At 43.4% G+C, this 27326-nt stretch overlaps 2 protein-coding genes across 3 annotated transcripts in view; both read right to left on the reverse strand.

Annotated features, from left to right (window-relative positions):
• Positions 1-5553, reverse strand: part of LOC146510708 (macrophage colony-stimulating factor 1 receptor 2-like) — a 30019-nt gene extending 24466 nt beyond the window's left edge. Inside the window, exon 1 of one of the 2 annotated variants that reach the window (XM_085174427.1) lies at positions 5431-5553. In XM_085174427.1, coding sequence (XP_085030553.1) covers positions 5431-5482 — 52 coding nt within the window. In that variant the 5' untranslated portion in view covers positions 5483-5553. The remainder of the gene's footprint in view (positions 1-5430) is intronic. The other variant, XM_085174428.1, reaches the window with a different exon arrangement.
• A 4566-nt stretch (positions 5554-10119) lies between these two features.
• LOC146510709 (platelet-derived growth factor receptor beta-like) overlaps positions 10120-27326 on the reverse strand; it is a 33156-nt gene continuing 15949 nt past the window's right edge. The window contains exons 13-28 of the mRNA XM_085174424.1: positions 26770-26872; positions 26564-26672; positions 25001-25095; positions 24723-24855; positions 23926-24027; positions 18487-18591; positions 17422-17524; positions 17221-17342; positions 16957-17072; positions 13157-13279; positions 12957-13068; positions 12273-12372; positions 12085-12190; positions 11904-12009; positions 10584-10716; positions 10120-10494 (exon numbers count right to left, since the gene is read on the reverse strand). Coding sequence (XP_085030550.1) covers positions 10392-10494; positions 10584-10716; positions 11904-12009; positions 12085-12190; positions 12273-12372; positions 12957-13068; positions 13157-13279; positions 16957-17072; positions 17221-17342; positions 17422-17524; positions 18487-18591; positions 23926-24027; positions 24723-24855; positions 25001-25095; positions 26564-26672; positions 26770-26872 — 1771 coding nt within the window. The 3' untranslated portion in view covers positions 10120-10391. The remainder of the gene's footprint in view (positions 10495-10583; positions 10717-11903; positions 12010-12084; positions 12191-12272; positions 12373-12956; positions 13069-13156; positions 13280-16956; positions 17073-17220; positions 17343-17421; positions 17525-18486; positions 18592-23925; positions 24028-24722; positions 24856-25000; positions 25096-26563; positions 26673-26769; positions 26873-27326) is intronic.

Consider the following 27326-nt stretch of genomic DNA (forward strand, 5'->3'; position numbering starts at 1 on the left):
CACACAAACCTCAGACACACAAACCTCAGACACACAAAGTTCAGACACACAAACACACAAACGTCAGACACACAAACACACAAACGTCAGAAACACAGACACACAAACATCAGAAACACAAAGGTCACACACCCAACGTCAGACACACAAACACACAAACGTCAGACACAGAAACGTCAGAAACACAAACGTCAGACACACAACGTCAGACACACAAACGTCAGACACACAAACGTCAGACACACAAACTTCAGACACACAAACGTCAGAAACACAAACGTCATACACACAACGTCAGACACACAAACACACAAACGTCAGACACACAAACTTCAGACACACAAACTTCAGACACACAAACATCAGAAATATAGACTTCGGACACACAAACCTCAGACACACAAACTTCAGACACACGAATGTCAGACACACAAACTTCAGACACACAAACCTCAGACACACAAACATCAGAAACACAAAGTTCAGACACACAAACGTCAGACACACAAACTTCAGACACACAAACGTCAGAAACACAAACGTCAGAAACACAAACGTCAGAAACACAAACGTCACACACACAATGTCAGACACACAAACACACAAACGTCAGACACACAAACTTCAGACACACAAACATCAGAAATATAGACTTCGGACACACAAACCTCAGACACACAAACTTCAGAAACACAAACTTCAGACACACGAACGTCAGACACACAAACCTCAGACACACAAACCTCAGACACACAAAGTTCAGACACACAAACACACAAACGTCAGACACACAAACACACAAACGTCAGAAACACAGACACACAAACATCAGAAACACAAAGGTCACACACCCAACGTCAGACACACAAACACACAAACGTCAGACACAGAAACGTCAGAAACACAAACGTCAGACACACAACGTCAGACACACAAACCTCAGACACACAAACTTCAGACACACAAACGTCAGAAACACAAACGTCATACACACAACGTCAGACACACAAACACACAAACGTCAGACACACAAACTTCAGACACACAAACTTCAGACACACAAACATCAGAAATATAGACTTCGGACACACAAACCTCAGACACACAAACTTCAGACACACGAACGTCAGACACACAAACTTCAGACACACAAACCTCAGACACACAAACATCAGAAACACAAAGTTCAGACACACAAAGTTCAGACACACAAACACACAAAGGTCAGACACACAAACTTCAGAAACACAAACTTCAGACACACAAAGTTGAGAGTGAGTGAGAAAAGTGTGAGAAGATCCAACAAAACCTCTCATTGAGTCAACGATCAATAATCAGCAATGATTGGCTAACAGCTTGTGAGGTCGTGAGACCGAGCGGACATACGAGGTTTTCACTGTTTGGAGAAAGTGCTGCAGTTGGGAGGTTTCGTGGGGGGGGGGGTGTTGAAACCTCAGGGAGTCAGGAAACACATTTTCTTATTTTTACCAGAGACCACAAACACACACACAAAGGGACTGTGTGTCTGTGTGCGTGTGAGGGTCTCCTCTGTCCCACTTCCTCGTTTTACTTCTCCTTCTCTGAGGACTCTGTGGGAGTGGGGTGGAGGCCATGGAGGAAGCGATCACCACATGTTTACGCCGCTTGGACGCGACTCAGCGGAGTGTCACAGCTCAGAGCTGCGTTTAAGGTCACAACAAAGAGCTGAGAAATGATTGTCCTCTGAGGGTGGAACACACTGAACAATCACACACACACATACACTGCTGCACTTTAATTTGATTTAATAAAATATTTAAAAATTAAAACACATTAAATCACAGATCATCACGTGTAACAGCGTCACGAGTCACACGGATGAGATTTATTGATTTCAGTGGTTTGTTCCAGCATTTTTGTACTTCATCAATCTGTCTGTGTGTGTGAGAGTTTCTACTATCAGAGTAGACACTGATCTGGAGTTTCTACTAAAGAGTTGGAGGTAGTTCATAAGAGATTACAGGACGAACCTAACCTCAGCAACAGGACCGCTCTCAGCATCGACCAAGTGTGTTTAAACTGTGTCTTAATTCCACCTACTTCACACCCAAGGGTCAGTTCCACAGGCAGAAACATGGGTGTGCCATGGGCTCCCCAGTTTCACTCCTCGTGGCCAATTTGTACATGGAAGAAGTGGAAAAGAGGGCTTTGCTATCCTACCCTGGAACACCACCAAGCCATTGGTTCAGGTATGTGGATGACACCTGGGTGAAAATCAAATCTCAGGACGTACCACATTTCACGGATCACATTAACTCGGTGGACACATCAAATTCACCAGGGAGGATATGAAAAGTGGCAGGTTAGCCTTCTTAGACTGTGAGATTTCCATCAGTAATGGGGGACATCTAAAAGCTGACGTGTACCGTAAACATACACATACGGATCAGTATCTAAGGTTTGACTCTCATCATCCACTGGAGCACAAACTGGGTGTCATCAGGATGCTACAGCACAGAGCGAACACCATCCCCACAGACACAGCAGCCAGGGAGGCACAAGAACATCACATCAAGGAGTGATACAGCCCATTGTTGTCTGTGAAGGTTCTCAGTCATCCAGGTCATCGTAGTTTAGGGAGCTTGGAAAGAAAAATGTCTGGACTTCTTTAAGTTTCTTGAAGACTTTTCATCCAAGAAGCTTCTTCAGTTGTAAGGTCAAATGGCCGAGAGTCCCAGATTTAAGTCCTAGAGGAGTGTCCCCCAAGGGTGTCATGAATCCCCTGTTGATCCTCTACCTAATTGCACAGGTCAAGGTGTGAAAGTAAGTGTAGGTCACAATCAGCCAAGGTTGTTTGGCCATTGTCCAACAGTGCTACTGGTTTCAGTCAAACAAATGTGCTGTTTAAAAGGTTGGAAACCTGCAGACAGCTGAGACTGAAGAAGTCACCTGATGATGATGAAATGTTTCTCAAACTGAAAACATTCAGATGGACAGAATCAGCTTTCTGTGCTGACTCCAGGTCAGTTTAACCCTACTGTAGGAGGCTGTGTGAGGCTCTGTTTAACATCCATGATGTGCAGGAGCACAAACACGTTTGATCTGTCTCATAATGCACAAAGTGCATTGTGGGTAAACGCTCAGGCTTGTACCAGCGTGAAAGACAGGTGTCTGCTCGGCACAGGTGAGCACGTGAGGGGTCTGCTTTACTCTACAGCATTTATTAGAGAAAGAAACATGTTTAAAACTAACAATTCTGTTTTTCTTTATTCAGCTGATAATAAAGCAAAGTCAGAAATTGCTTCAGTGTCTAAAGAAGAGGCAGCTGATTATTGATCACTAATGTACTGATGTATTGATTGAACATCTGTAGGCAGGTGCGACTGCTCCTCCTGTCAGCCATGAGGAGTTCAGGGTCTGGATGGAGGTCCTGGTCCCACGTTCCTGTGCTGTCTGTGTCTGTGGGTACTGTGGGTGTGTGTCCTTCAGCTGCTGAAGCACAGCAAACCCTCCAACCTCGCTAGACTTCTTCTTCAGGTTTAAGGCGGTGCTTACTGCTTTACAACTCACTTAAAGTTTGCATTATAGGGGCGTGGCCTCTTTGACTGACAGGTGGATGGTGACACAGGTGACTGCAGCTGCTGGCTGTCTGCTAGCTTCACCTGAGCAGGACCTCTGAACATGTTTGTGCTGCTGGAGCATTTTAATGACATCATGTGACCAATAACATGGCTGTTGTGAGTAACAGAGGACTTGGCTGCAGGTTACTGATTAGCAGGTATTCTAACAGCTGGATCATTATAACTTTATTTAAAAAAATAATTATAGAACTTGAATTATAAATTTTACAAAAACGAAGCAGCAAACAAGACTGTGATAGAGATACAAGGGAAGTGAAGAAGACACAAACACAGAAATCACTTCAACTTTCAGCAGAACTACAGACCACGCTGACAACACTCCAAGCATCATGTTCATGGAAGTCACCGTTTTCAGGTAGAAGCGCTGACAATGATCCAATCAGAATCCAGAGGACAAAAGCACTAAACATGACCTCCTAATGAGGACTGTGACCCCCCCCCCCCCCCCACGTGTACGTTAACCACCGCTGCACAGACACGTTATCAATAACCTGGGTCTGATTCCACGACATCATTTAAAAAGGAAAATATCAGACGTTAAAGCAGCCGTGCTGTTCCAGCCGTGTGGTTCCAGCTGTGACCCAGTGGTCCCGGTTCTGACTGAAGCTCTGTGCAGACGCTGCTGTGCACATTTGCTTCCTGTGGTTCAAACAGCAGTTTAACTGTCCACAAACTTTTGTCCTGCGAGCGCTCTGAAAGCAGCGCCTGGTTTCCTGCTGCTGAATGGCTCAAAGCCACAACAATAAGAGCCTGAGGTCACATGACCCACGCAGTTGGTCAACAAAATCAAAAACTTTTTACAGCAGGTTCACGAAACAAAGAGCAAAACATGTGTTTCATGTCTGATATTATATTAAAATATTTTCTCTTTCAGAGAAACAAAACATCAGAAAAATTATAAAGTATTTATTAGTTACTCCAAAAGTTGATTCTGTTCATCTGGACGTAGCGTTTTCTGACTGAAGAAGTCACTTGGATGAAAACGCTACGTCCAGATGAACAGAACCAACTTTTGGAGATTTATTTTCCTGGATGATTGAGATGCATCAAGATATTTATTAGTTAGAAATATTAAAACATCAATCTGAGCAACAAATCAGCCATTTTCATTCCTGTTGCTCCAGTGTTATCTAAAAGGATAATATAATGTGATAATCGTGTAATAAACATGTAATAAACTAATGACACCATTACCAAGCTGTAATAACATAACAAAATCTTAAAATAAAATTAATCCTTTAAAACCTGAACCATGAAATAACTGCCAGAAGTCTTTAGTTTTTTGATAAAGGAGTGTTTGTTGAACTTTCAGACAATATATATAAAAATATATCAAACTTTAATTTGTATATAAATGAATTTTCAATTGTATCATATTTGCTACATTTTTGCAATTTAGTCATTAAAAACGTGTCATGTATCATTTTTTGAGGGTAAAACAAAGTCACACTGATGATGTAGAAGTCTCAAAAGTCACAAAAACACATGAATCAGTTACGATACGCTGGGCTTTAAAGGGTAAAATGTTAATTTCAGGTCATGAAAAGATTAAATGTGTCATAAACATTTTTAATAAAATATTTGTTTTGTTCATTGAACATCACTGATCGATGTTTGATTAAACAAACAAGCTTCCTGATGTTATTGATTTGATTATTAATAAGTGATGTTACTAATGTAACTGTGATCTGAGACCAGTTTCAGGTTTTCCTTTTCATCACTTTGAATGTTTCAGAGTCTTGTTTCTGTTGTTTATTTACAGTTTGTTTTGGTAAACAAAGAGTAAACATGAACATGTTTGTTTTCTTACCTCCTGCAGAGCGGCTCAGGGCGATCAAAAGCAGCACACAGTGGAGCCACATCTCTCTCTCTCTCGCTCAGTGTTGTTGGAGCTGAAGTCAGAGTGAGTCTGACTGATAGAGTCCAACTTCCTCCTGAAACACCGAGCACTCAGCTGCCCCGCCCCTCCTCCTTGCATCCAATCACAGGAGGGGCTCAGTCCTCTGAATTTGATCCACAGGTAACTTCAGCTGGTTTCTGTACTATCAAATAGGTTCACTTCTTACCTGGACCATCACCATGGTAACTGATGCTGCAGACCTCACCTGGTGTGGAGTAGGTAATATTTGCAGTATAAAGTACTATGGTGATGCACCTTTGAGTACAGAAACCAGGGTGAAGTTCTGCCTCTGGGCTACAAACAGAGCTTTCCACCTGGATCCTGATCCAGGACGCAAGTTCAGATTAAACTCTGACTTTGTTCATCCTGAGATTAGATGAAGTTGTTTAACAGACTCTGTGCCAGGTGATCCCACTGACTCCTCCCCTCCTGCTCCACCTGAAGCAGCTGACTGAGTTCATAAAACACTCAAGTTTCAGGTAGACATCAGTTTTCTCTATCACAGCTTAAATAACCAATCAGCCGTGAGGACTGACAATAAACCGAGCGGGTGGAGGGAGTGTGACCCCTCAGGTAACAGCGAGACTCGGCATCCTCACCCAGTGTGGGACAAATGGTTTGTGCTGCAGAAACGAGCGGCCTGGAAATGAAACACAAAAGCTTCTGAAACAAGCCGAGCAGACAGAACCTGTCACAGAACCCACCCACAGTAGAACCGTCCACAGAAAAACCAGCCACAGCAAAAACTGTCCACAGCAGGACCCGACCTGAGTCACAGTGAGCTGATTCATGGGTTCATGCTCAGCGCCCAGTGTGAATGGTGGCGTTCACTCAGACTGATGATCTGCAATTCTTCTGAGGTTATGTGTAATAAGTTTCTTAATTTCTCTGTGGATAAGGTTGCCAGTTTGAGACCCTCCACTTTATCTTCTGTTGACCCGGCTGTGCATGTTCCCTGTTTAAATTTGCTTATTGCTTTTCAACCAATTGTTCTACCTGAACTCGAGAAGCTTGTGTTAACTGCTAACCCGTGTGGTTCTCCGAATGATGTCGCTCATCCCCGTTTTCTAAAAAAAGTGTTTCCTACTGTTGGACCACATATTCTGAACATAATCAATACCAGCCTCTTGTCAGGTCAAGTACCAAGCGAGTTTAAGCATGCAGTTATTCATCCCTTACTTAATAAGCCAGGCTTAGATATTTCTGTAATGTCAAACTTTAGACCCGTCTCTAAACTTCCTTTTCTGAGTAAGACCTTGGAAAAGGTTGTTCACACTCAGCTGATGGATTATCTAAACAACTCTCAAATGTTTGAAGTTTTTCAGTCTGGCTTTAAGCTGTTTCATGGCACAGAGACAGCTCTCATAAAGGTTATGAATGATATTCTGGTAGCGACAGACTGTGGTAAACACGTAGTGCTTATACTACTAGATATAACTGCTGCATTTGACACAGTGGATCACGACCTGCTGATCTCTCGATTACAGCTTTGTGTGGGCATTTCTGGCTTGGCACTCCTGTGGATAAAATCATATCTCTCCAACAGGAGCTTCTGTGTTAAGTTGGGCTCATCATCGTCCTCTGTGGCCCCTCTGCCATGGGGTCTACCACAGGGATCTATTCTTGGGCCATGAGCAGGTGGGCTAGAGATCGATGGTTGACAGCCCGATCAGGGTTCCTGCGAGGGCGGCGAGTAGCAGACCAGAACGATTTAGTTCCATTGGAGTTATGGAAAATCCTGCGGAACCCACATATAGCGGAGCTGTCCAGCCATAGGATGGTAGATGAGTGTCGGGAGAATCCAAAATAGTGCCGACCAGCTCAGGAACATCTTGGCCCACATCTTCGATTATGTGGAGGAAAAGGAGCCGAGCCGGGGCGACAAACAGGTAGGCTAAAATAGCTCAAACAGTTAAGCTAGTGCAGCTCACTGAGAAGAAGACGTGAGAACACATTCAGCTGACATAACAGAAGTTGAGGACAAGCGTTGCAAATCAATCCCTGGCAGAGATCAATCTGGTCCTGAGTGTGAATGTCCCTGTTCATTCAAATCCAGTTAATCCAAATAAATCCAAATAATCAAAAAATGTACCGGTGAGTAGCGGCAGCCAGGCGCGGCAGCGTTCACTCAAGCTGGAAGTCTTCCATTTCATCTATATGCTGATGATTGCCAGCTTCATGTTCCTTTCAGTCATTCTGATAGCTCCCCAATTAGACTCCTGCTTGATTGCCTCAGTGATGTTAAGTCATGGATGGCTCAAAACTTTTTAAATTTTAATGAACGTAAAATGGAAGCAATTCTGTTCGGCCCGAATCGTTCCTCTGATATCCCTGATGTTGACCTTGCTGCTCTGACCCCTCACCTGAAGAGCTCGATTACCAATCTTGGGTTAAAAATCGACTCTGCACTTACCTTTGATGGCCACGTGAATGGGGTGGTGAAATCGTCATTCTATCATCTCAGGTGTCTGTCGAAGGTTAAACCTTTTCTTTCAAGGCGTGATTTGGAGACTGTTATCCACGCTTTTATAACCTCACACTTCGATTATTGCAGCTCCCTTTTAATAGGGGTTGGACTGGGCACTCTGACACGCCTGCAACTAGTCCAGAATGCTGCAGCACGGTTTTTATCTGGTAAAAGGAAATTTGAGCGCATTACTCCGGTTCTGGCCTCCCTGCACTGGCTTCCAATTTAATTTAGGATTCATTTTAAACTCCTTTTATTGGTTTTTAAATCTTTAAATGGTCTGGCACCTGCGTATCTGTCTGATTTGCTGAAGCCCTTTGTCCCCACTCGTTCGCTCCGGTCAGCTGAGCAGCTGTTGCTCTCAGTCCCCAAATCACGGCTGAAACTGAGGAGACCGAGCGTTCTCTATCGTGGCTCCTTTGGAATAATCTTCCTCTTCACATTAGGCGATCGATGTCAGTGCTGGTTTTTATTTTTAGTTTTTTTTTTATTCACTGGCTTTTGACTCAGTGGTTGACTGACTTGTATTTACTTATATTTTATTGTTTTCACTATGTTTATTATTTTATCGTATTTATTATTCTTATGGTATCTATTATGTTTCTATTGTTCAGCACTTTGGTCAGCCTTGTGTGTTTTTAAAGTTCTATATAAATAAACGATGATGATGATGATGATGTTTGGAGACGATGAGGTCAACGTCTAGCTGAACACACACCTCTGTGGTTAACATGATTTCTTACCTGCCTCAGTGCACCCGTGTGCTCCTCCCTGCTCGTTGGTCAGTGGTGGTTCGCTCCTTCAGCAGATTAATGATGGCGTCCACGTCACTGAGAGGTCGCATGCTGCAATTCCTGCTTGAACCAAAGAGCGGTGTGAGGTGGTTGGAGTAAAGGTCCAACAGGTGGACCAAACCATCTGCTTTGGGGTTATTGTTTCCATGGGTTCCCCTCTCTGTGTGTATGTTGGTGTGGTTGACTCGGGCTCTGTGGTGAGGTCAGGCGGTCAGCTGACCTCTATCTGATATTAATGTGGTTTTTGTCATGTTTGGGGGACCAGCGCCCTGCTGGGAGCGGCACACCTGTACCTGTCAGCTGGTTTCCATGACCACAGATGGACTCATCGTAGGGCCTGAGGTCTAGTTTCATTAAGGCAGAGTCTGTGTTACTGTCTGTGAAACAATGTAATTATTCTGGGACTTCCTGTGGTCAGCCTCAAACCTGCGGTTGCTAAAATGAGCAAAAACCCTGGAAGCTGCTCGGGGATCCATGGTGTGACGACAATCAAGATCTTAGGAGGTTTTCTTGGGTTTAATGAGCTTTCTCACAGTTCAGGGAGTAAACAGCGGTAACCTGGAGGTCCTTTAAGCCCTTGCCTGCTGCCTTCTGACACAATATTTTAACTTTGCGGGATAAATGAGGAAGAAGCTGAGTCACAGCGATTCTTCTTTTCACAGGAAACATTTTCAGACATTCAGCACATTTCTGCCCTCCAGCTCTCCAACAGGAAGCAGAAGAAATGCAGCTGGCACAGAGGACGTGGCTTCCAGGGCTCTGAGGTCCCTTTATACTGAGCGCTTACCTGCAAGGGGAACCTCCTCCTCCACCTGCTGCAGGTTTCCTGTCCTCACGTGCTGACACTAAGAGTTTTTTTCTCTTTGTCACCTCCCCTCTGCATGTATTATTGTAGGGTCTACCTTATAAGAGGTGACTGTTGTGATTTGGCTCTATATAAATAAAATTGAATCGAATCTGGTTTAAACTTAAAAACTCAAATATTCTTCTCCACCACCAGCACCTAAGCAAAAATAAGAAATCATGACAACTGCAGTGCCTCTGGTGTCCAGCAGAGGCAGCAGTGAGTCATAGACTCCCATGTTAAAATAAACATGCTAACAGCCTGATACACAAACTGGTCTATATAGATACCAAAGCAGCTTCATGTTCAGAAATTGTATTGAACTTGGCATTATTAGGGGTGTGGGCTCTGTGACTGATGTGGATGGTGAAACAGGTGGCTGTAGCTGCTAGCTTCACCTGAACCTCCACCTGAACATTGGAGGTGAGCTGACTGTTGTTGACCCTGATATGTGTGTGTTGTGTTTCTCATGAGGAAGCATCAGAACAGTCTGATCCACGAGTACATTTTAATGGGAGCTTCAGTCCTGACACGGGCCAGCAGTTTGGATATACAGATAGAAAAGTCAGAGTACATGAGGATACTAAAGTTTATAAATGTGAATCAGGACCTGCTGCACACTCAGCCCACTCTGACTCTGTGACCTAAACAAGCTTTGCAGGTAAAAAGGTTACACAACCTCCTACAGTCCATACTCAGGGCACAGGAGCCCCTTTGCAGAGATGCATGGGTTATTTAAACCCTGCCTTTCAGGCAGGTGAAACCTTCACAGGCAGCTCTCCTCCTCAGGCCCCACAGCTTCCTGTCTGTTCTCTGATGATGTCACTTCGGGAGAGTATGAGATGGCGGGAGAGTCTGACATCGAAGGGCTGCAGAGAAAACACAGCATCATTTCTATCATCCACACAGACATCGTAGCCTGCAGGATCGTACCTGACCGCATCACATGGTTTCGTACCTGACTGCGTCCAGCGCAGCGCCACCGCTGCTTTCAATTGTGACTTCGGTAACGGGCAGAATGTAAGCGACATGCGAGGGACCTGCCTCTACTGGCTCCGCCTCTGGCCTATTTACCTGAGAGGTGGCACTTGCTGTGAAGAAAAGGGGCGGGATTTGTTTTAAACTTCTTTGATTTTCAAAAGTGACCTGTCTGTGGGAGTGTGTGTGTGTGTGTGTCTGTGGGTGTGTGTCTGTGGGTGTGTGTGTGTCTGTATGTGTGTCTGTCTGTATGTGTGTCTGTGTGTGTGTGTGTGTGTCTGTATGTGTGTCTGTCTGTGGGTGTGTGTGTGTCTGTCTGTGGGTGTGTGTGTGTCTGTATGTGTGTCTGTCTGTATGTGTGTCTGTGTGTGTGTGTGTGTCTGTCTGTGGGTGTGTGTCTGTATGTGTCTGTCTGTATGTGTGTGTGTGTGTCTGTCTGTGGGTGTGTGTGTGTGTCTGTATGTGTCTGTCTGTGGGTGTGTGTGTGTGTCTGTATGTGTGTCTGTCTGTGGGTATGTGTGTGTCTGTCTGTGGGTGTGTGTGTGTCTGTATGTGTGTCTGTCTGTATGTGTGTCTGTGTGTGTGTGTGTGTCTGTCTGTGGGTGTGTGTCTGTATGTGTCTGTCTGTATGTGTGTGTGTGTGTCTGTCTGTGGGTGTGTGTGTGTGTCTGTATGTGTCTGTCTGTGGGTGTGTGTGTGTGTCTGTATGTGTCTGTCTGTGGGTGTGTGTGTGTCTGTCTGTGGGTGTGTGTCTGTGGGTGTGTGTGTGTGTGTGTCTGTATGTGTGTCTGTGGGTGTGTGTGTATGTCTGTATGTGTGTCTGTCTGTGTCTGTGTGTGTGTCTGTCTGTGTGTGTGTGTGTGTGTCTGTATGTGTGTCTGTGGGTGTGTGTGTGTGTCTGTATGTGTGTCTGTCTGTGTCTGTGTGTGTGTCTGTATGTGTCTGTCTGTGGGTGTGTGTGTGTCTGTCTGTGTGTGCGTGTGTGTCTCTGTGTGATTTTGTTTTTGTATGTGTGTGTGTGTGTGTGTTTGTGTGGGTCTGTGTGTGTGTCTATACGTGTGTGTGTGTGTGTGTTACAGTGTTTTTTGTTAGCCTGTGTGTTACTGTGTGTGTGTGTGTTAACATGTGTGTTACTGTGCGAGTTTGTGCGTTAGCGTGAGTGTTACCATGTGTGTTAATGTGCGTGTGTGTGTGTTACGGTGTGTGTGTGTTAACATGAGTGTTACTGTGCGAGTGAGTGTTACCGCGTGTGGTACTGTGTGAGAGTGTGTTAGCGTGTCTGTGTTACTGTGTGTGTTACCGTGCGCGTCCTCCTGCTCCTCTGCACCGCTGGATACACTCTGCTTGTATCGCTGCACAGCTGGATTTCCTCCCTTCAGGAAGTCTTCGGCAATCTGCAGGTAACGCTGACACACAACAACATGGTCAGCGTCTCCTGGGTCAGGTGGTGTGTGATGCTTACCTGAGGCAGGTGTTGGTACCTGTTTATAGTCGTCAGTCAGCATGTTGCCCATTGCGATGAGCAGTGAAGAGAATGAAGGTCTGGACTGAGGTTTCTCTTCCCAGCAGCGTTTCATCACGTCGTACCTGCAGACCGAAAAGTGCAGAGGGTCATGCTGAGCGTTGTCACAGGAAGCTGATGTGTGCGCCTGCATGCGTTGTGTCATACATGTCCTCAGGAGCGTGGTCGGGTCGACTCATCCTGTATCCTCTCTTCAGAGCAGAGTAGAACTCCTGGGTCATGGGGAGGTCGGGGTATGGGCTGCAGCCTGGGACCAAAACACAGAAACCCTGTGGTGAGGGGGCGGAGACAAGGCTGACAGTACTGAGCAGACACACCTGTCACAGTCGACCAGAGGGAAGTGTGAGTCTGAAGAAGATCTCACAGCGACGTCTGGACCTTTGTTCTTGTTTTTGATTGAAATGTACAATAAATTCCCTTTTTTCACTTTGATTAAAGTTAAGTCTGTTCTTCTGGGCTGTGAGGTTGCTGGTAATGGTTTGTTCCAGCTGCTGGATCTGTTTCCTGGTTTTGAACTGGTTTCCAGTTAATGACCAATTTACACTTTCAAATTAAAACTGTGTGTATAACTTTAAAGGGTAAACGTCAGCAAGAAGAATCAATAAACCTCAACCAGTCCACCCCGTGTAAATGGCAAATGGTAAATGGCCTGTATTTATATAGCGCTTTACTAGTCCCTAAGGACCCCAAAGCGCTTTACACATCCAGTCATCCACCCATTCACACACACATTCACACAGTGGTGATGGCAGCTACACTGTAGCCACAGCCACCCTGGGGCGCACTGACAGAGGCGAGGCTGCTGGACACTGGTGTGACAGACTGGGTTACCCAGAGAGAATATCTCCCACAGCAGAACTCCATAGGACCAAACATCGCTCTGCGAGCTGTAAATGTTCTGGAAGATGCTCTCTGGAGACATCCACTTCAGCGGCAGGAAGCTCTGAAACACACAGGTGGGTGCACAGGTGAACACCTGACCTGATGATGTCAGGAGCCCTCAGTATAGTTGACTGAACTGGTTAACTAACGTTTCCCCTGGCGATGTAATCCTGGTCCTTCAGCAGGTCTCTGGCCAAACCAAAGTCACAGACCTTCACCAGCTTCCCCTCGCACACCAGAATGTTCCTCGCCGCCAGGTCTCTGTGCACACACTGAGGGACACACAACACGAATACAGATAAATGGGTAAACAAGGTAACATGTGAGTACATCAACTGGTCAACAAAACCCTCGTATCTCAGTATCACTTCCTGTTCCTGTTACATGGTGCGATGTAACAGGACTGCAGGTTTCAACCATATAAACAGGACATTTTAACAGTGACTGAAACTAGCACCACTGAAAGACTTCTCAAGAATGTTTGATATGAAAGGAAGGTTGGAGATTGGCCTATAATTAGCTAAGACAGCTGGGTCTAGAGATGTTTTTTAAGTAACGGTTCAACTACAGCCAGGCCTATCCGGACCAGGGCCCAAAGCAGCAGCACCGCCCAGCCCCACAAAGTCCGGGGCAGCCCACCTGACCCCACTGCAGTGAAAACTGCACCCACCCCATCATCCAATCATCTCCCAGACTACACAAGACACCCAAAACACTACACAAGACACCCAGTTTGAGTTCATTTTCTACCTTTCCTATATCTGTCCCCCACCTGCAGAGTGAGCTCCTGTAGAGAGGAGACCTCCTGCAAAGATGTAACAGCCTCCCCACCAGTTAGAGAGACTTCCAGTTGGGCCGATGCACCAGAAGTCTCCCGCACCGGGGCTGAGCCCCCATGCACCCACCCGCATGAATTCTGGGAACTAATGAGGTTGTACAGTGTGTAAGGCAGAGTATACTAACAAAAACTCGGAAGAGAGAGACTTAATGTTTAATAATAATAATAATAATAATAATAATAATAATAATATAATAAATTTCCCTGTTTTACTCTTTTGTGCTGTTGTGCGTACTATATATATATTTTGTGTTTAAATTGCTGGTTTTTAGTTTGTTTTTTGTCTGTTTGGGAGCTGACACAGTCTCTATGGAGATGGGTTTTGGGGGGTAACAGGAGGACAGAAGCTGCAGAGGCGTGTAAGACTGCAACTCTGCTTTATGGTCTCAACTCTGGATAGTCATATTTTGGGGGGTTGGATGCCATCTCTCCTAACAAGACCAGGTTTTCTACAGAAAGTTTCCCAATTATCTATGAAGCCCATATTGTTTTTTGGACACCACTCAGACAGCCAGCAATTTAAGAGAACATGTGGCTAAACATGGCAGTCCTGCAGAGGTGGATAGTAACGAGTTAGATTTACTCTGTTACATTTACTTGAGTACGTTTTTGAAAAAAAAAAAGGTACTCCTAGCAGTACCTTTATTGCACCATACTTTTTACTCATACTGGAGTACATTTGTGAAGAAGGAACACTACTGTTAATCTTCTATATTTGGCAATATTTGACTCATTACTTTAAAAAAAAAAAAAAGTAATTAATTTCAAACATTAGATAATACTAGAAATAACAGATTGTGCCACCAGTGGAGTTTCCTGTACCTCTTTCACCAATCAGATGTAGGCATGCAGTCACATGACCAGTTATACACTATGGCAGGCAGAGTGGCCCAAGAAAGATGAAACACATAATAACATGGGAGAGGCAACCGTGTCCGCTAGAATTGAAGAGGATGAACACCCTTGGCCTCAAATACAAAGAATTTGAAAGAAAGAAGCTTACAAGAACAGCTTTATAATGTGGTGACTTCAGTGTGAGCCACAACAAACCAAAATTCAGCATGAAAAAACTCAACTTGTCTAACTGTGTCCAGGTAAGTTTACTCTACATTTCTTTTTAGCTGTGGCTAGGTGGACTTCAGTCTAATGTTGTGTCAACAACTTTTTGATATGTCCGTAGTCCAACACACATGAATTAAATGGCTGAATTGCCACCTCAGCATGCAGTCAAGTACTTGCTAATGACCTAATAATTTTATTCTGGTGTGTTGCAGTGAGGGCATGTTTAATAGTTTTTGGACACTGGACCTCGAGGATTGGACCTTGGCCTTGTTCACTTCTTCCCTGTGGAGAGGTCCGTCACATGACTGCGGGGATATGGAGGCGGTTTCCTCCTTCCTTCCTGAGTTTGACCAAATTAGAATCACATCATATTTTCGGCGCCACGTTGTGGTGAGATAAGTTTGAGATAACTTATCACCCACAAACTGTGTGAGCTATAAGCTAACAGCTAGCCTGTTTAATGAAGTTAGAGTTCCATGCAAATGTAAACACAGCTTGTCTCTACTGCTTTAACTGTTAAAGTGTGTCTAGGTGATGTCTGATGAAGTTCAGACCTGTGGAAAGATGTATGGTTTTCAAAAGAATGAGGTCTGGGCATTATAGTGCTGTATAGCCTGCCAAGCTGCGGATGTTTGGCATAAAAATGTTGTCACACTGGAGATGTTTTTTACTAACTCTTGTTGAAAAACAAAATGTTGGTATTCATATCCCGCACAAACGGTTTGCAATAAATTCCAGATTAAGTTTAAAATAGGAACGTATGCAAGGCTAAGCAGTGCTAGCTAATAGATCCTCCTTGCATGTTTTGGCTGTTACTCCAGGGAAAGACGAGAAAGACGGTGATGAAAGCCGTGACTGGCTGCAAAAAGATGAAACCCCGTCCCTTCCAACCAAAGGGAAGGGAGACGGATGAAGCTAGCCTCCTAACGCAGGCTGTTTAAACTAAAGCTGCTGTTTCACATAATAAACCCTGTAGTTCTGTGTAGCCTCTTTACTCTTACTTGAGTAATTTTTTGAATGACTACTTTTCACTTAAAGTAATGCTACTCTTACTTGAGCACAATTTTGGATACTCAACCTACCTCTGCACTCCTGGTGAAGCCCACATTGGTTTTGACACCACTCAGACAGCCAGCAATTTAAGGAGAAGATGCGGCTAAACATGCCACTCCTTGTCCAATTGGGGAGGGGACCAGAGAAATCTACAGAGTCCCACATTGTTTTGGCAAAGTTACACACTGATTCAATATTGACTTTATTGACCTCTGATTGACTTAGCTAGTAATCAGACACTTATTGCACTCACTGCATCCACAAAGCCACCAGTGGCGGACCCCACGAACTCTTCACGCATACTCTTCACTCTGCTGCATTGGCTCCCTGTTAAATCCAGAATTCAAAATCCTGCTCCTCACATTCAACATCTTAAATAATCAGGCCCCATCTTATCTTAATGACCTTATAGTACCATATCACCCAATTAGAGTTTTTAAAAGTCGAATGGGACACAGAGATTCAAACCACTGCAATACTGTGCCTTTAACCCATTAAAATGGATGGGATCATAGGTTTTAGGTTAATCTACCAACTCTTTAACCATTGGTGCAATCACAACATTTCAACCATTTGAAGTTTGAATCTGCTTCATCAAAACAAAATTTAAATTGTAACCTGTAACAGGTAAACTGTAAGAGGAAATTGTTCATTAATTAAAATAAATCTTATATTTCAGAACAGCTGAGAGCAACAATGAGATTTTATTTAAAGCTGCTTTGCTCTCGTCAATCTCTGGCTGCTCCGTTGTGCTTGCAATATGCAAATATCCTCGGGCAAACCCAAGTATGAATGTGTGTGAATGTTAGAAAAAGCACTTGCATAGAAGAAAGTGATTCAGTGAATAAGGGAGGTTGTGTCAAGCACTTTGAGTGCTCAGTTAGAGTAGAAGAGCGCTATGTGAGAACCGATCCATTCAACAACTTGAACTCAGTTTACACCTATGGTCATGTGACAGGTACATACTGAAGAATTTGTGTTTATGAGTGTTAGTACCTTTCTAGATGATAGGAAGTCCATAGCCTGAACAATCTGGTAAGAGAAGCTGATGAGATCATTGAGGCTGAGGAGAGGACTGTCACTGAGGAGCAGCGATGATGCCTCCTGCTGGTCTGAAGTAGAACAACACCAGTTAAACCAGAGATATCCCATACTGGTCCATGGAACAGCTTCTTAATATGGATGTTCAGTGACTTGACTCTGCAGGTAGGAGTGTGGTGTGTCCACATATTTATGGCCATAAATGTGTGCAGCCATCACCTGCAGGCGTGTACGGTGTCTCGTATACGGCGGGTTCGATGTCGGCGTAGCTGAGCTCCTTCATGGCAACGTACTGAGCGCTCTCCTCTTTGTTCATGTCTATGTAACCTCCATCATTGTCACTGTGGATGAGTGTGGATGAGCCAGTGAGTCAGCACTGGACAGAATCTACGTGTGTGTGGGTTTGGGTGTGTGACAGACCTTTTGGTCTGTGTGTCTCCATGTAGAAAGGTATGTTTGTTCCTCTGCAGGTAGTTCACCAGGTCTCCATGACAACAGAACTCAGTGATCAGATAGACGGGACCTGCACAGGTGACATGTCAGGATTAAGTTAGCATCAGTTTGAGTATGGACAGCATTGGAGATGGTTTAGGACTAAGACTTGGGTTAGAACTAAGTCAATTATCTCCATGAATTATTATCCCAGGATACTGCAGACAACAAGAACACCTCTGTTTAATCTCCGCTATGTACAGTTGGTGTGCCTCACCTGTTCACTCATTAGTGTTGGTCATAATCAGTCACGGTTAAGTTGGAAACTTGTAAATAAATAAAAATAAAATTACTTACTGTAGGATAGACATTAGTTTGTGAATACTCGGGAAAAGAATAGTCTAGAAATAAATGAGGATTAAAAGAGGATTAATTCTGTATTTGCTTGGAATTATGTCTGGATTATGTCTTGATGCATGCTCAATCATCCAGGTAAGTAAATCTCCAAAAGTTAATTCTGTTCATCTGGACATAAAATGGTAAATGGTAAATGGCCTGTATTTGTATAGTGCTTTACTTGGTCCCTAGAGACCCCAAAGAACTTTACACTACATTCAGTCATTCACCCATTCACACACACATTCACACACTGGTGATGGCAGCTACGTTGTAGCCACAGCCACCCTGGGGCGCACTGACAGAGGTGTAGCATTTTCAGTGGGAGAAACGTTTCGTCACTCATCCAAGTGACTTCTTCAGTCTCAGCTGACTGCAGGTTTCCCAAATCTTATAAACAGTACATTTGCATAATGACTGAAACCAGTGAAACCACTGAAGGAACAATGGGCTGGGAGGCCAGGTTCTTCAGTGGGCTGGTTTCAGTCATTATCCACTTGGATGAGTGACGAAACGTTTCTCCCACTGAAAACGCTGCGTCCAGAAGAACAAAATCAACCTTTGGAGATATGTCTGGATTTGTTTAAGAATGATATTAGGGTTATATGAGGAACACTTTGGGATTAAACAAAGATTATATCAGGAGTAAACTGAGACCTCCTCTCGTGCAGGCTCCCAGCAGGTTGACAACATTCAGGTGAGGACCGAGATGAACCAAAACCTTCAACTCGGACATCAGAGACTGAACTGCATCACTTCTCGCTGCAGAAAGACAGAGTCAGTCAGTCAGACAGATGGGTAGATAGCCCAACCAACAGAAAGACAGAGAGACAGACCTACAGACAAACAGATACATTCAGACAGACAGACAAAAGAAACAGTCAGGAAGAGTTTGGCAGACATACAAACAGACAAGAGACAGACAGTCAGAGTGTGACAGACACACAGTTAGACAGTATGTGGCGCTGTCATTTGGTGTTGGCTCTCTCTGCGGTAGAGTATCATTTCCTGTTCCATTTGTGTAGCTCACCTGTGCATTTAATTAGACACCTACAGATAACATTTTATTTCACAGTATAATTTTCACGTACTTCATCCAAAGCACAGTCTCTGGGTACTCACTACCTAATTTATAGCCAAAGTGTTCACTCACTGTGTCTTTACTGTTTCGCTAGCTTAGCTTAGCTTATAACGCACTCGCTAGCAGCATGGCCTCTTCACCTGTCCCTCCTGCACTTTCCTGCTCATTGTGTCAGATGTTTAGTTACTCTTCAGCCTCCTTTAGCAGTAATGATACTTGTAACAAATGCAGCATATTTGCAGCTCTGGAGGCCAGGATTACTGAATTGGAGACTCGGCTTCGCACCCTTCATTTACCCGTAGCTAGCCAGGCCCCTGTAGCTGGGGCAGCCAAAGATAGCGTAGGCCCCGCTAGCTGTTCCCCGGCAGACCCCAAGCAGCTGGGGAAAGAGGGCGGCTGGGTGACGGTGAGGAGGAAGCATTGTCTTAAACAAAAGCTTCAGGTACCCCACCAACCTGTTCATGTGTCTAACCGTTTTTCCCCACTCTGCGACACACCCGCCGGGGTAATTGATGATTCTGATCTCAGACATGTGAAGCTACAGACACCAGCAACCATAGTCAATTGTCTTCCAGGGGCCAGAGCAGGCGACATTGAGGGAAATGTAAAACTGCTGGCTAAGGGCAAATGTAAATTCAGTAAAATTATAACTCAGAATCAGAATCTGAAAAACTATTAATCCCAGAGGTAAACTGAGTTGTCATAGTAGCAAATATACAATAACCAACAAGCACTCATATAAAATTAGTGTAGAAACAGAGATATTGATAGATAAATACAGAAATAGGTGTAACCCAGTTTCTAAAATCATCACATTTCATGTTCATTGTTTCTGCTCTTATAGCCCTTCTTTAATGACAGTGAAACAAAATCAATATATTTATGTAAACCTAAAAGGGACGCAGATTTATAATAAATTGTTATTATTTAATAATTGTCGGGCTATAAGCCGCTACTTTTTGCACAAGCTTTGAACCCTGCGGCTTTTAGTCGGGTGCGGCTTTTCTATGGATTGTCCATGATTTTTGATTTTTGTGATATCGTAAGAGGATTTGTTTTGTTTGTTCTGCTGTTGCCTGGCGGAAGGATCGGGGTTCAAGAGTGGTATGTTGGTCACATGTCCGTCCGCCAGGCAACGTAGTGCCGTGCGAAGTAGCGCGAAAAACAAATTTCAAAGTAGCGCTACGCGTTCAGCGGGAGGCGTGGATGATGAGCGGTGATAAACTTGTGAAAAGCAAGTTATGCCCAACTCCACCAGTTGATTCTGACAGCGTGTACCGGTAATTGTGCATATACATAAAAAGTTATGCAAATATTACCCGTAACTTGTTTTTCAAAATATTAATAAAAGGGGTGTGTCTCCAAACAGCCATCTCTTTCCTGACAATTCCCTTTGTGCATATTCTCTTATATATGATAAGTCAACATTGAAACACCTGCGGCTTTTAGTCAGGTGCGACTAATGTATGTACAAAACAGGATTTTCCCCTGATTTTAGCTTGTGCGGCTAATATTCGGGTGCGCTTTGTAGTCCGGGAAATACGGTATGTGTTTTGGTTAAACAAGGGTTTATTTTTTCCAAGTGTTGATGAGCTCTGATGAGAGCCTATTGTTTTATTCCACTCCTCTCGTGTAAGCCAATCGGTAAAGCTCTAGGTAGCTCTTGTCCCTCTTTAGTACCAGCTCCCAAGTTTTAGTGTCTTGCTTCTACAGCCGATCAGAGCAGGTGGGCTAAAACCTTTTTATCGGTAAGCTGGAGAAATTAACCTCTAACAAGTTAAGAACCATTTAAACGGATATTGTTCATGAAGTACAGTTTTGTGTTTGCTATCATAGAGGACAGAGCGACACCTTCCTTATACTGTTTTGATGTCAATCAGTTATTTTACTATGCTCAGTAATGGATATGTGGAGGTAATTTTTAGTGTATTTCCACTTGTACTATTAGGCCTATAGTAAGTGAAGCACATCTATGTTAATATTCCTATTCGTAGACTGAAGTCATCTGTTTACATGTTATTGAAATTGATTATATGCACTTTGTTCAGTTTCTGATAATTTTTTGCATATTATTCCATTTCTTAAAAGGAGTGATATACTTATATATTTGGGACGAATCCAAGGACCAGTTCAGCAATTCCAGATCCCAGAGCATTCCAGTGTTCATTGGAGCCAACCTGAGATTCTAGTGGACAATACACATATGTGCGCACACTCTTTTGCACATTGATGGACTGCAATCCTGCACTGTACAAGTAATGCGGTAGGACAGACAAACACACGCACACACTTCTCATTGGACAGAACTTTGTTGCAATACATCCATTTGTCATGGGCCCCACTGGTACCATTTGGACCTAAAAGACTCATTCTTTACTTATGCACAATTTAATTTAATTTAATTTATTTTTTTGCTACTTTGGGGGAAATTTTATATACTTCAAATCTTTGTTAAAATGTGTTGTAATTCTATGTTGTTTAAAAAAATATCTTTTTTAAAAAAGGCTTAAATCACTTAAATCACATCGTTTCCTTTAAGCCACACAACTGTGCTTTGTCTGGTTTCTCTGTCATTCATTTCTCTGTACCAGAGCTCTAAGAGTCATTCTTACTCTTCTGATACTAGCCGATATTACTAATCACCTTGGTTATTACCAATTGGTACTGTATATAAACCCACATAAGTGCTACATATAGGTATAAATAGGGGTGGGCGGTTTAAATGGTATACGGTAGAAACTATATAAATTTGGCCAACAGTAGGGATTTTAACTACCGCAATAGCACATGTTGATGGTGTAATCAAGCTGCGCCTGTTTTGGTCGAAAGCATTGCAGCGGCTGCAAGTAATATCATCTGCAAATTCTGCCGGGTGACAGTAATGGCAAAGAGACGAAGCACTTTTGGAATATGGTGCAAGCCAAAAACTGATCTTCTTCCACTTCTTTACCATTGATTCTTCTTGTCCCTGCCTACACCCCTCTCAAAAAAGCCACCTCTCCAAACACCTGGGTCATGAAAATGTGGCCAGATGATGTTCTTCTACAGGACTACTCTACAGGACTGTCTTGATCTCACAGACTGGTCCATCTTTGAACAGCAGGGTCCAGAGACTTTCATTCAGTCTGTCCTTATCATTTCCTTACCCTAAACATTTCCTGATAACATTTACAATAATGATTACACCGCAGTGGAGAGTAGACTTTATCACAGTAAACGTCTTTCTGAAAGTGCTGTAACTAAGTTTAAGAATATAATCCACCCACTGTTATCATCTTCAATGCCCTGTACCAACACAGAGCAGAGCAGCTACCTGAACGCTACTCCAACAGAGGTCGATTATCTTGTTATTAAACTCTTAGGACCTGGCGTCCACTTATGTGGACATCACATTTTGGGTTATTTAGACCAAAATACTGAAGTTTGCTGTACAACTGCCTGATATCCACTTACAAGGACATTATACTGCTACTGTTCTATCGAAATTTTTAAAAAAATATCCTCATATGTGGGTCTGATTTTTCTTAGAAACAAAAATTAGGTTAAAAAAAATCTGGTGATTCTTTGTTTTTACATTCATCGGGTCCCAATCAGCCCAAATATCAAAGAGAAATTAAAAATGCATGCTGTGGTAGAGTTCGGGTCTTAGGAGGATAATTTTAACTCTGGATACTGTAGCTCCACTGAAAACTTAGGTCTCTAATCAGAAGTACCTGACTCCGTGGTATAATTCTCAAACACATAGCCTTAAGCAGATGACTTGTAAGCTGGAGAGGAAATGGCGTGTCACAAATTTAGAGGATCATCATTTAGCCTGGAGAAATAGTTTGTTGCTTTATAAGAAAGCCCTCTGCAAAGCCAGAACATCTTACTATTCATCACTGATTGAAGAAAATAAGAACAACCCGAGGTTTCTCTTCAGCACTGTAGCCAGGCTGACAAACAGTCAGAGCACCATTGAGCCAACTAATCCTTCAACATTAACTAGCAATGACTTCATGAACGTCTTCGCAAATAAGATTTTAACCATTAGAGAAAAAATGACTCATAATCATCTCACAGATGTAACATTATCTACAGCTGTCTGTGAAGGTTCTCGGTCATCCAGGTCATCGTAGTCAAAGGAGCTTGCAAAGAAAAGCATCAAAGGTTTTGTCCCTCTGTGGGGGGATACTCCCACTAGGTTTATATCTGGGACTCTCCACCATTTGACCTTAGAACTGAAGAAGCTTCTCGGATGAGAGGTGAAACGTCTTCAAGTAACTTAAAGAAGTCCAGACGCTTTTCTTTGCAAGCTCCTTTGACTACGATGACCTGGATGACTGAGAACCTTCACAGACATAACTTTAGAGATGTTGCACAAATGCAAGAAAGCAGTCTTACATATTTGTTTAATATGTGCGTTGAAGGACATGTCCTGGTCAAAAATGACTCCAAGGTTCCTCACAGCGTTACTGGAGGCCAAGGTAATGCCATCCACGGGGTAACCGTGGTTCAGGGGTTTGGGAAGCGCATCTTGTAACCGGAAGGTTGCCGGTTGGCTCCCCAGCTTTGTCTGTCCTGGTCGTTGTGTCCTTGGGCAAGACACTTCACCCTACTGGTGTTGGCTGGTGGGGCCGATGGCAGCCTGGCTTCTGTCAGTCTGCCCCAGGGCAGCTGTGGCTATAACTGTGGTTTGCCTCCACCAGTGTGTGAATGTGAGAATGACTGACTAGTGGAATTGTAAAGCACTTTGAGTGTCTAGAAAAGCGACAGATAGAGTTGGGTGTCATCTGCATAGCAGTGAAAATGTATGCTATGCCTTCTGATGATACTGCCTAAGGGAGGATGTATAATGTAAACGGAATTGGTCCTAGCACTGAACCCTGTGCAACTCCATAATTAAACTTGTGTGAAGTGTGTGAAGAAGACTCTCCATTTACATGCACAAATTGGAGTCTGTTAGATAGATATGATACAAACCACTGACAGACAGACAGTCAGAGAGACAGAAAGACAGACAGACAGATACGTACGTTTGACCATCTTCACGGCCGCCTTTGTAGAATGAGAATTAATCAGACCAGAGATGGTTGCCTCAACAACACGTCCGAAAGCCCCTGAACCCAGCACCTGTCCTGAAGACAGAGAGGCAGATGGGGTTTCTGCGATGTTAGAATGACTTTCTCATCTTACTTCAAACTGCAACTGACTCCAAAGCTTAAAGGTCAGTAACATAGTCTTTAGATGTGCAACGATTCACTCCAAATGTGAATGTCAGCTTTGATATAAAAGAATCTGATTAGGAATTCAGTTTTTATACACAGTTGTCCCATTTTTTCACAGGCTCAGGTGTAATTGGACAGTATCGTGGTTGGTTGAGTTTCCTGATGACTTTCTTGATGAAATCTGCAAAGTTTTGCAGTTTGTTCCAAGTGCTCATTGGAACATTGAATATATTATGCAGCATGAGGAAGATCTGAAAAACATCTGAAACACAATCTCCCAGAGGAAATTTCTGTTTACAATCAGGAAACGCCTCCATGAATGGCCCAGAATCCTCAGCTGCACCATCATCAATCTTCACACCTGGTGGAGGTAGGATGAGGGTCACTGAGAGTCAAATTGCTGAGACAGAGCTCCATAGTGCAGATCAATAATCACACAGAAAATTATGTGAAAACAATCCAGAAGTGTTTGAAGGCAAAAACAGGTTTATACCTGTTTGGAGCCAAAGACAAAATCCAGGACACAAAGACCCGTGCCGTGCAAGGCACAATGAGGGAGAGACGTTAATCTCATTGTTACATAAAATATGGTTTTGCAGTCTTACCAAGAACTACATGGTCTCTGTCTATTTCCCAGGTTGGGCTGTAGGGCAGCTGGGCGGGGTCGAGGTAGGTGTACTGCTGTCCATCAGGACTCACAGACTCGATCACCTTCCAACGAACTTCATAATGAGGTTTCTACACACAGAAATAAGAAGGAACCAAATACTTTGGTGGATTCATGAAGTTACATGAACATGCAGCAAATATTTGACGGTCCATGCAACAGTAATGGAGGTAGTACTACTGTTCAGCTAGAAGTTTATTTCATCTGAATACTAACTTTCCTCCATAAGATGATGAGGATGATGAGGAAGATGACAGCAATGATGACCAACACCAGGACTACTGCTAAGACCACCACCTGAGACAGAAGAGCTGAACACAGATAACATAAGAAATGTTAGAAATAAACACAATAATTTACCCTAAACAACAAAAAAACAAACAAAACCTGCCAAAAACTGTAGGATTAATTATTATTTTGTTTTAATATTAACTTTTTTTAGCAGAAGGATTGACTTTATCCCTCTCACCCAGTACTGATCATCTTTTCTTGTGGGTTTATCCTAAATAGAGCTTCTCTTATTGAAAGCAATTTTATTTATATAGCGCCAAATCACAACAACTGCCTCAAGGCGTTTTATATTGTAAGGTAAAGAAGCTAAAGAAGAGACAGAAATCTCCAGCAGAACAAGGCTCAAGGACCGGTGGGGGTGAGGGGAGGATGCCGGTTCTGTCATGATGCGGAGTCTAGTGACTCCGTGTTTATGTTTGCGATTATTGATATTGTTTCTGGTTATTAATGATTTCTAGTGCTTAGATGTTCCTGTGCCTCACTTTTGTTCGCTCTTGTCATCCCTGTTTCTACGTTTGTGTGTCTCCTGTTTTACTTTGACAGTCTGTGTCGGGTGCCGGTTTCTGTTTTGCTTTCTCCATGTCTCATCTTGTCCGATTAGTTACAGCTGTGTTCCCCTCCTGTTCCCTGTTTCCTCATGTGTGTATTCTCCGTTGCTACCAGTCAGATCGTCTGTTCATCGTCCCCTGTGTATCTCCACCTGCATTTCCAAGTTTCAGGCTTTTCTTTGTATTTGTCAGTTCCCCGTTTGCCTCTGTTTTTTATTTTTAGATTTTTTCCCGCCAACAATTACGGCTTGCTTTTTGTTAAACATTCACCTCCACTCCATGTGTCTGCATTTGTGTCCACCCTCTAACCCCGCCACGGTCTGCCAGCTCAGACAGTGACAGGTTCTCCTGGCTCTTTAATATTTCAGGTTCCTCTTTTTAGCAGAAGGTTTGACTCTGTCACATCCAGCACTGATCATCGTCCTCTGAGGGTTTTCCTAACCAGTGCTGCTCTCTTTGTTGAGGCCTCAATTCTTCTTCTTTTCTTTAGAAATAATTTCTTCTTTGTCTCTCTGAGCTCCTCCTGAGATGTTTGGGTCTTTGTACCAAACTCAGTGAAACTTCAGCTTCTGATCATCTCCTCCATGTGTCTGCAGCACCTTTATTCAAAGTACTGAACATCTGGCAGGAGATCCCGATGTTCACATGCTGACCAGATGAGTTATGGTGTGTTAGTCTGAGTCACAGCATGAGCTTGTCTCCACTTCTCTACTCACATTTCTCTTTTCAGCTCTCCTTCATGCATTCAGCCACTCCTGTGACCTCTGTGATGGACAGGAGCTCTGAGGAGCTCTTTCTCCTCTGTCAGCAGCTGTTTGTGTGCTCAGGATGTGGACGATGTTTTAAAGCAGACATCTGAAGACAGTGTTTGAATGAATGTTCTGCCTCAGTTCCTCAGAGAACCCGCCTGAGCTCAAATGCCTGCAGCATGGATACGTACAGCTGGAGAGGACTCGCAGGTCCTTCGCTTGTCTGCCCACCGAGTTTGTGGCTTCACAGCGAACGGCCGACAGAGAGCTGAGAGTCTGGAGGGTCAGCATGCTGTTTACCTGGTGGAACAAACACACACAGAGCCACCGGTCAACTTCATATGTTACTGTTTCCCCTCCCTTCTGATGACATCACTCATTTGATGTCAGTGGTTACCTGGGAGACGCCTCTCTCTGCCACCATAGTAATGTTCTCCTGTAGCGTCATGCCCTCTGAGTCTTTTAATTGGCTCCTCCACTCGCCATTCAAATGATTGCATCTGCAGTAGGTTAAAGGACAGAATAGAATAGAATAGAATTCAACTTTATTGTCATAGCACATGCACAGGTACAGGGCAACGAAATGCAGTTTGCATCCATCCAGAAGTGCTTTAGTGATATAGATATATTACAATATATATTAGCAATAATATAGATGTGTGAGTATATTACAGAAATGGGTCTATTATGGTATGTTATAATGTACACGGTATGAAGTATGTTATGAATATGCTATAACTATAAGTATGTACAGGCTGTAGTGAGTACAAGCTATGTACAGGCTATGAACAGGATATAAATATGAAAAACTATACAGAAATCTGAGATATACAGTTATACAGAAATGTGAACTATGCAAGTTATAAACAGTTGTAGGGTTAAAAATGATCGTATGTACAGAATGATTATTTACACAGAACTATACAGTAGTGCAGTTAAGATCAGTGAGATATG

Source organism: Neolamprologus multifasciatus, chromosome 10, assembly GCF_963576455.1.
Source record: "Neolamprologus multifasciatus chromosome 10, fNeoMul1.2, whole genome shotgun sequence".
In the NCBI taxonomy this organism is placed as follows: domain Eukaryota; kingdom Metazoa; phylum Chordata; class Actinopteri; order Cichliformes; family Cichlidae; genus Neolamprologus; species Neolamprologus multifasciatus.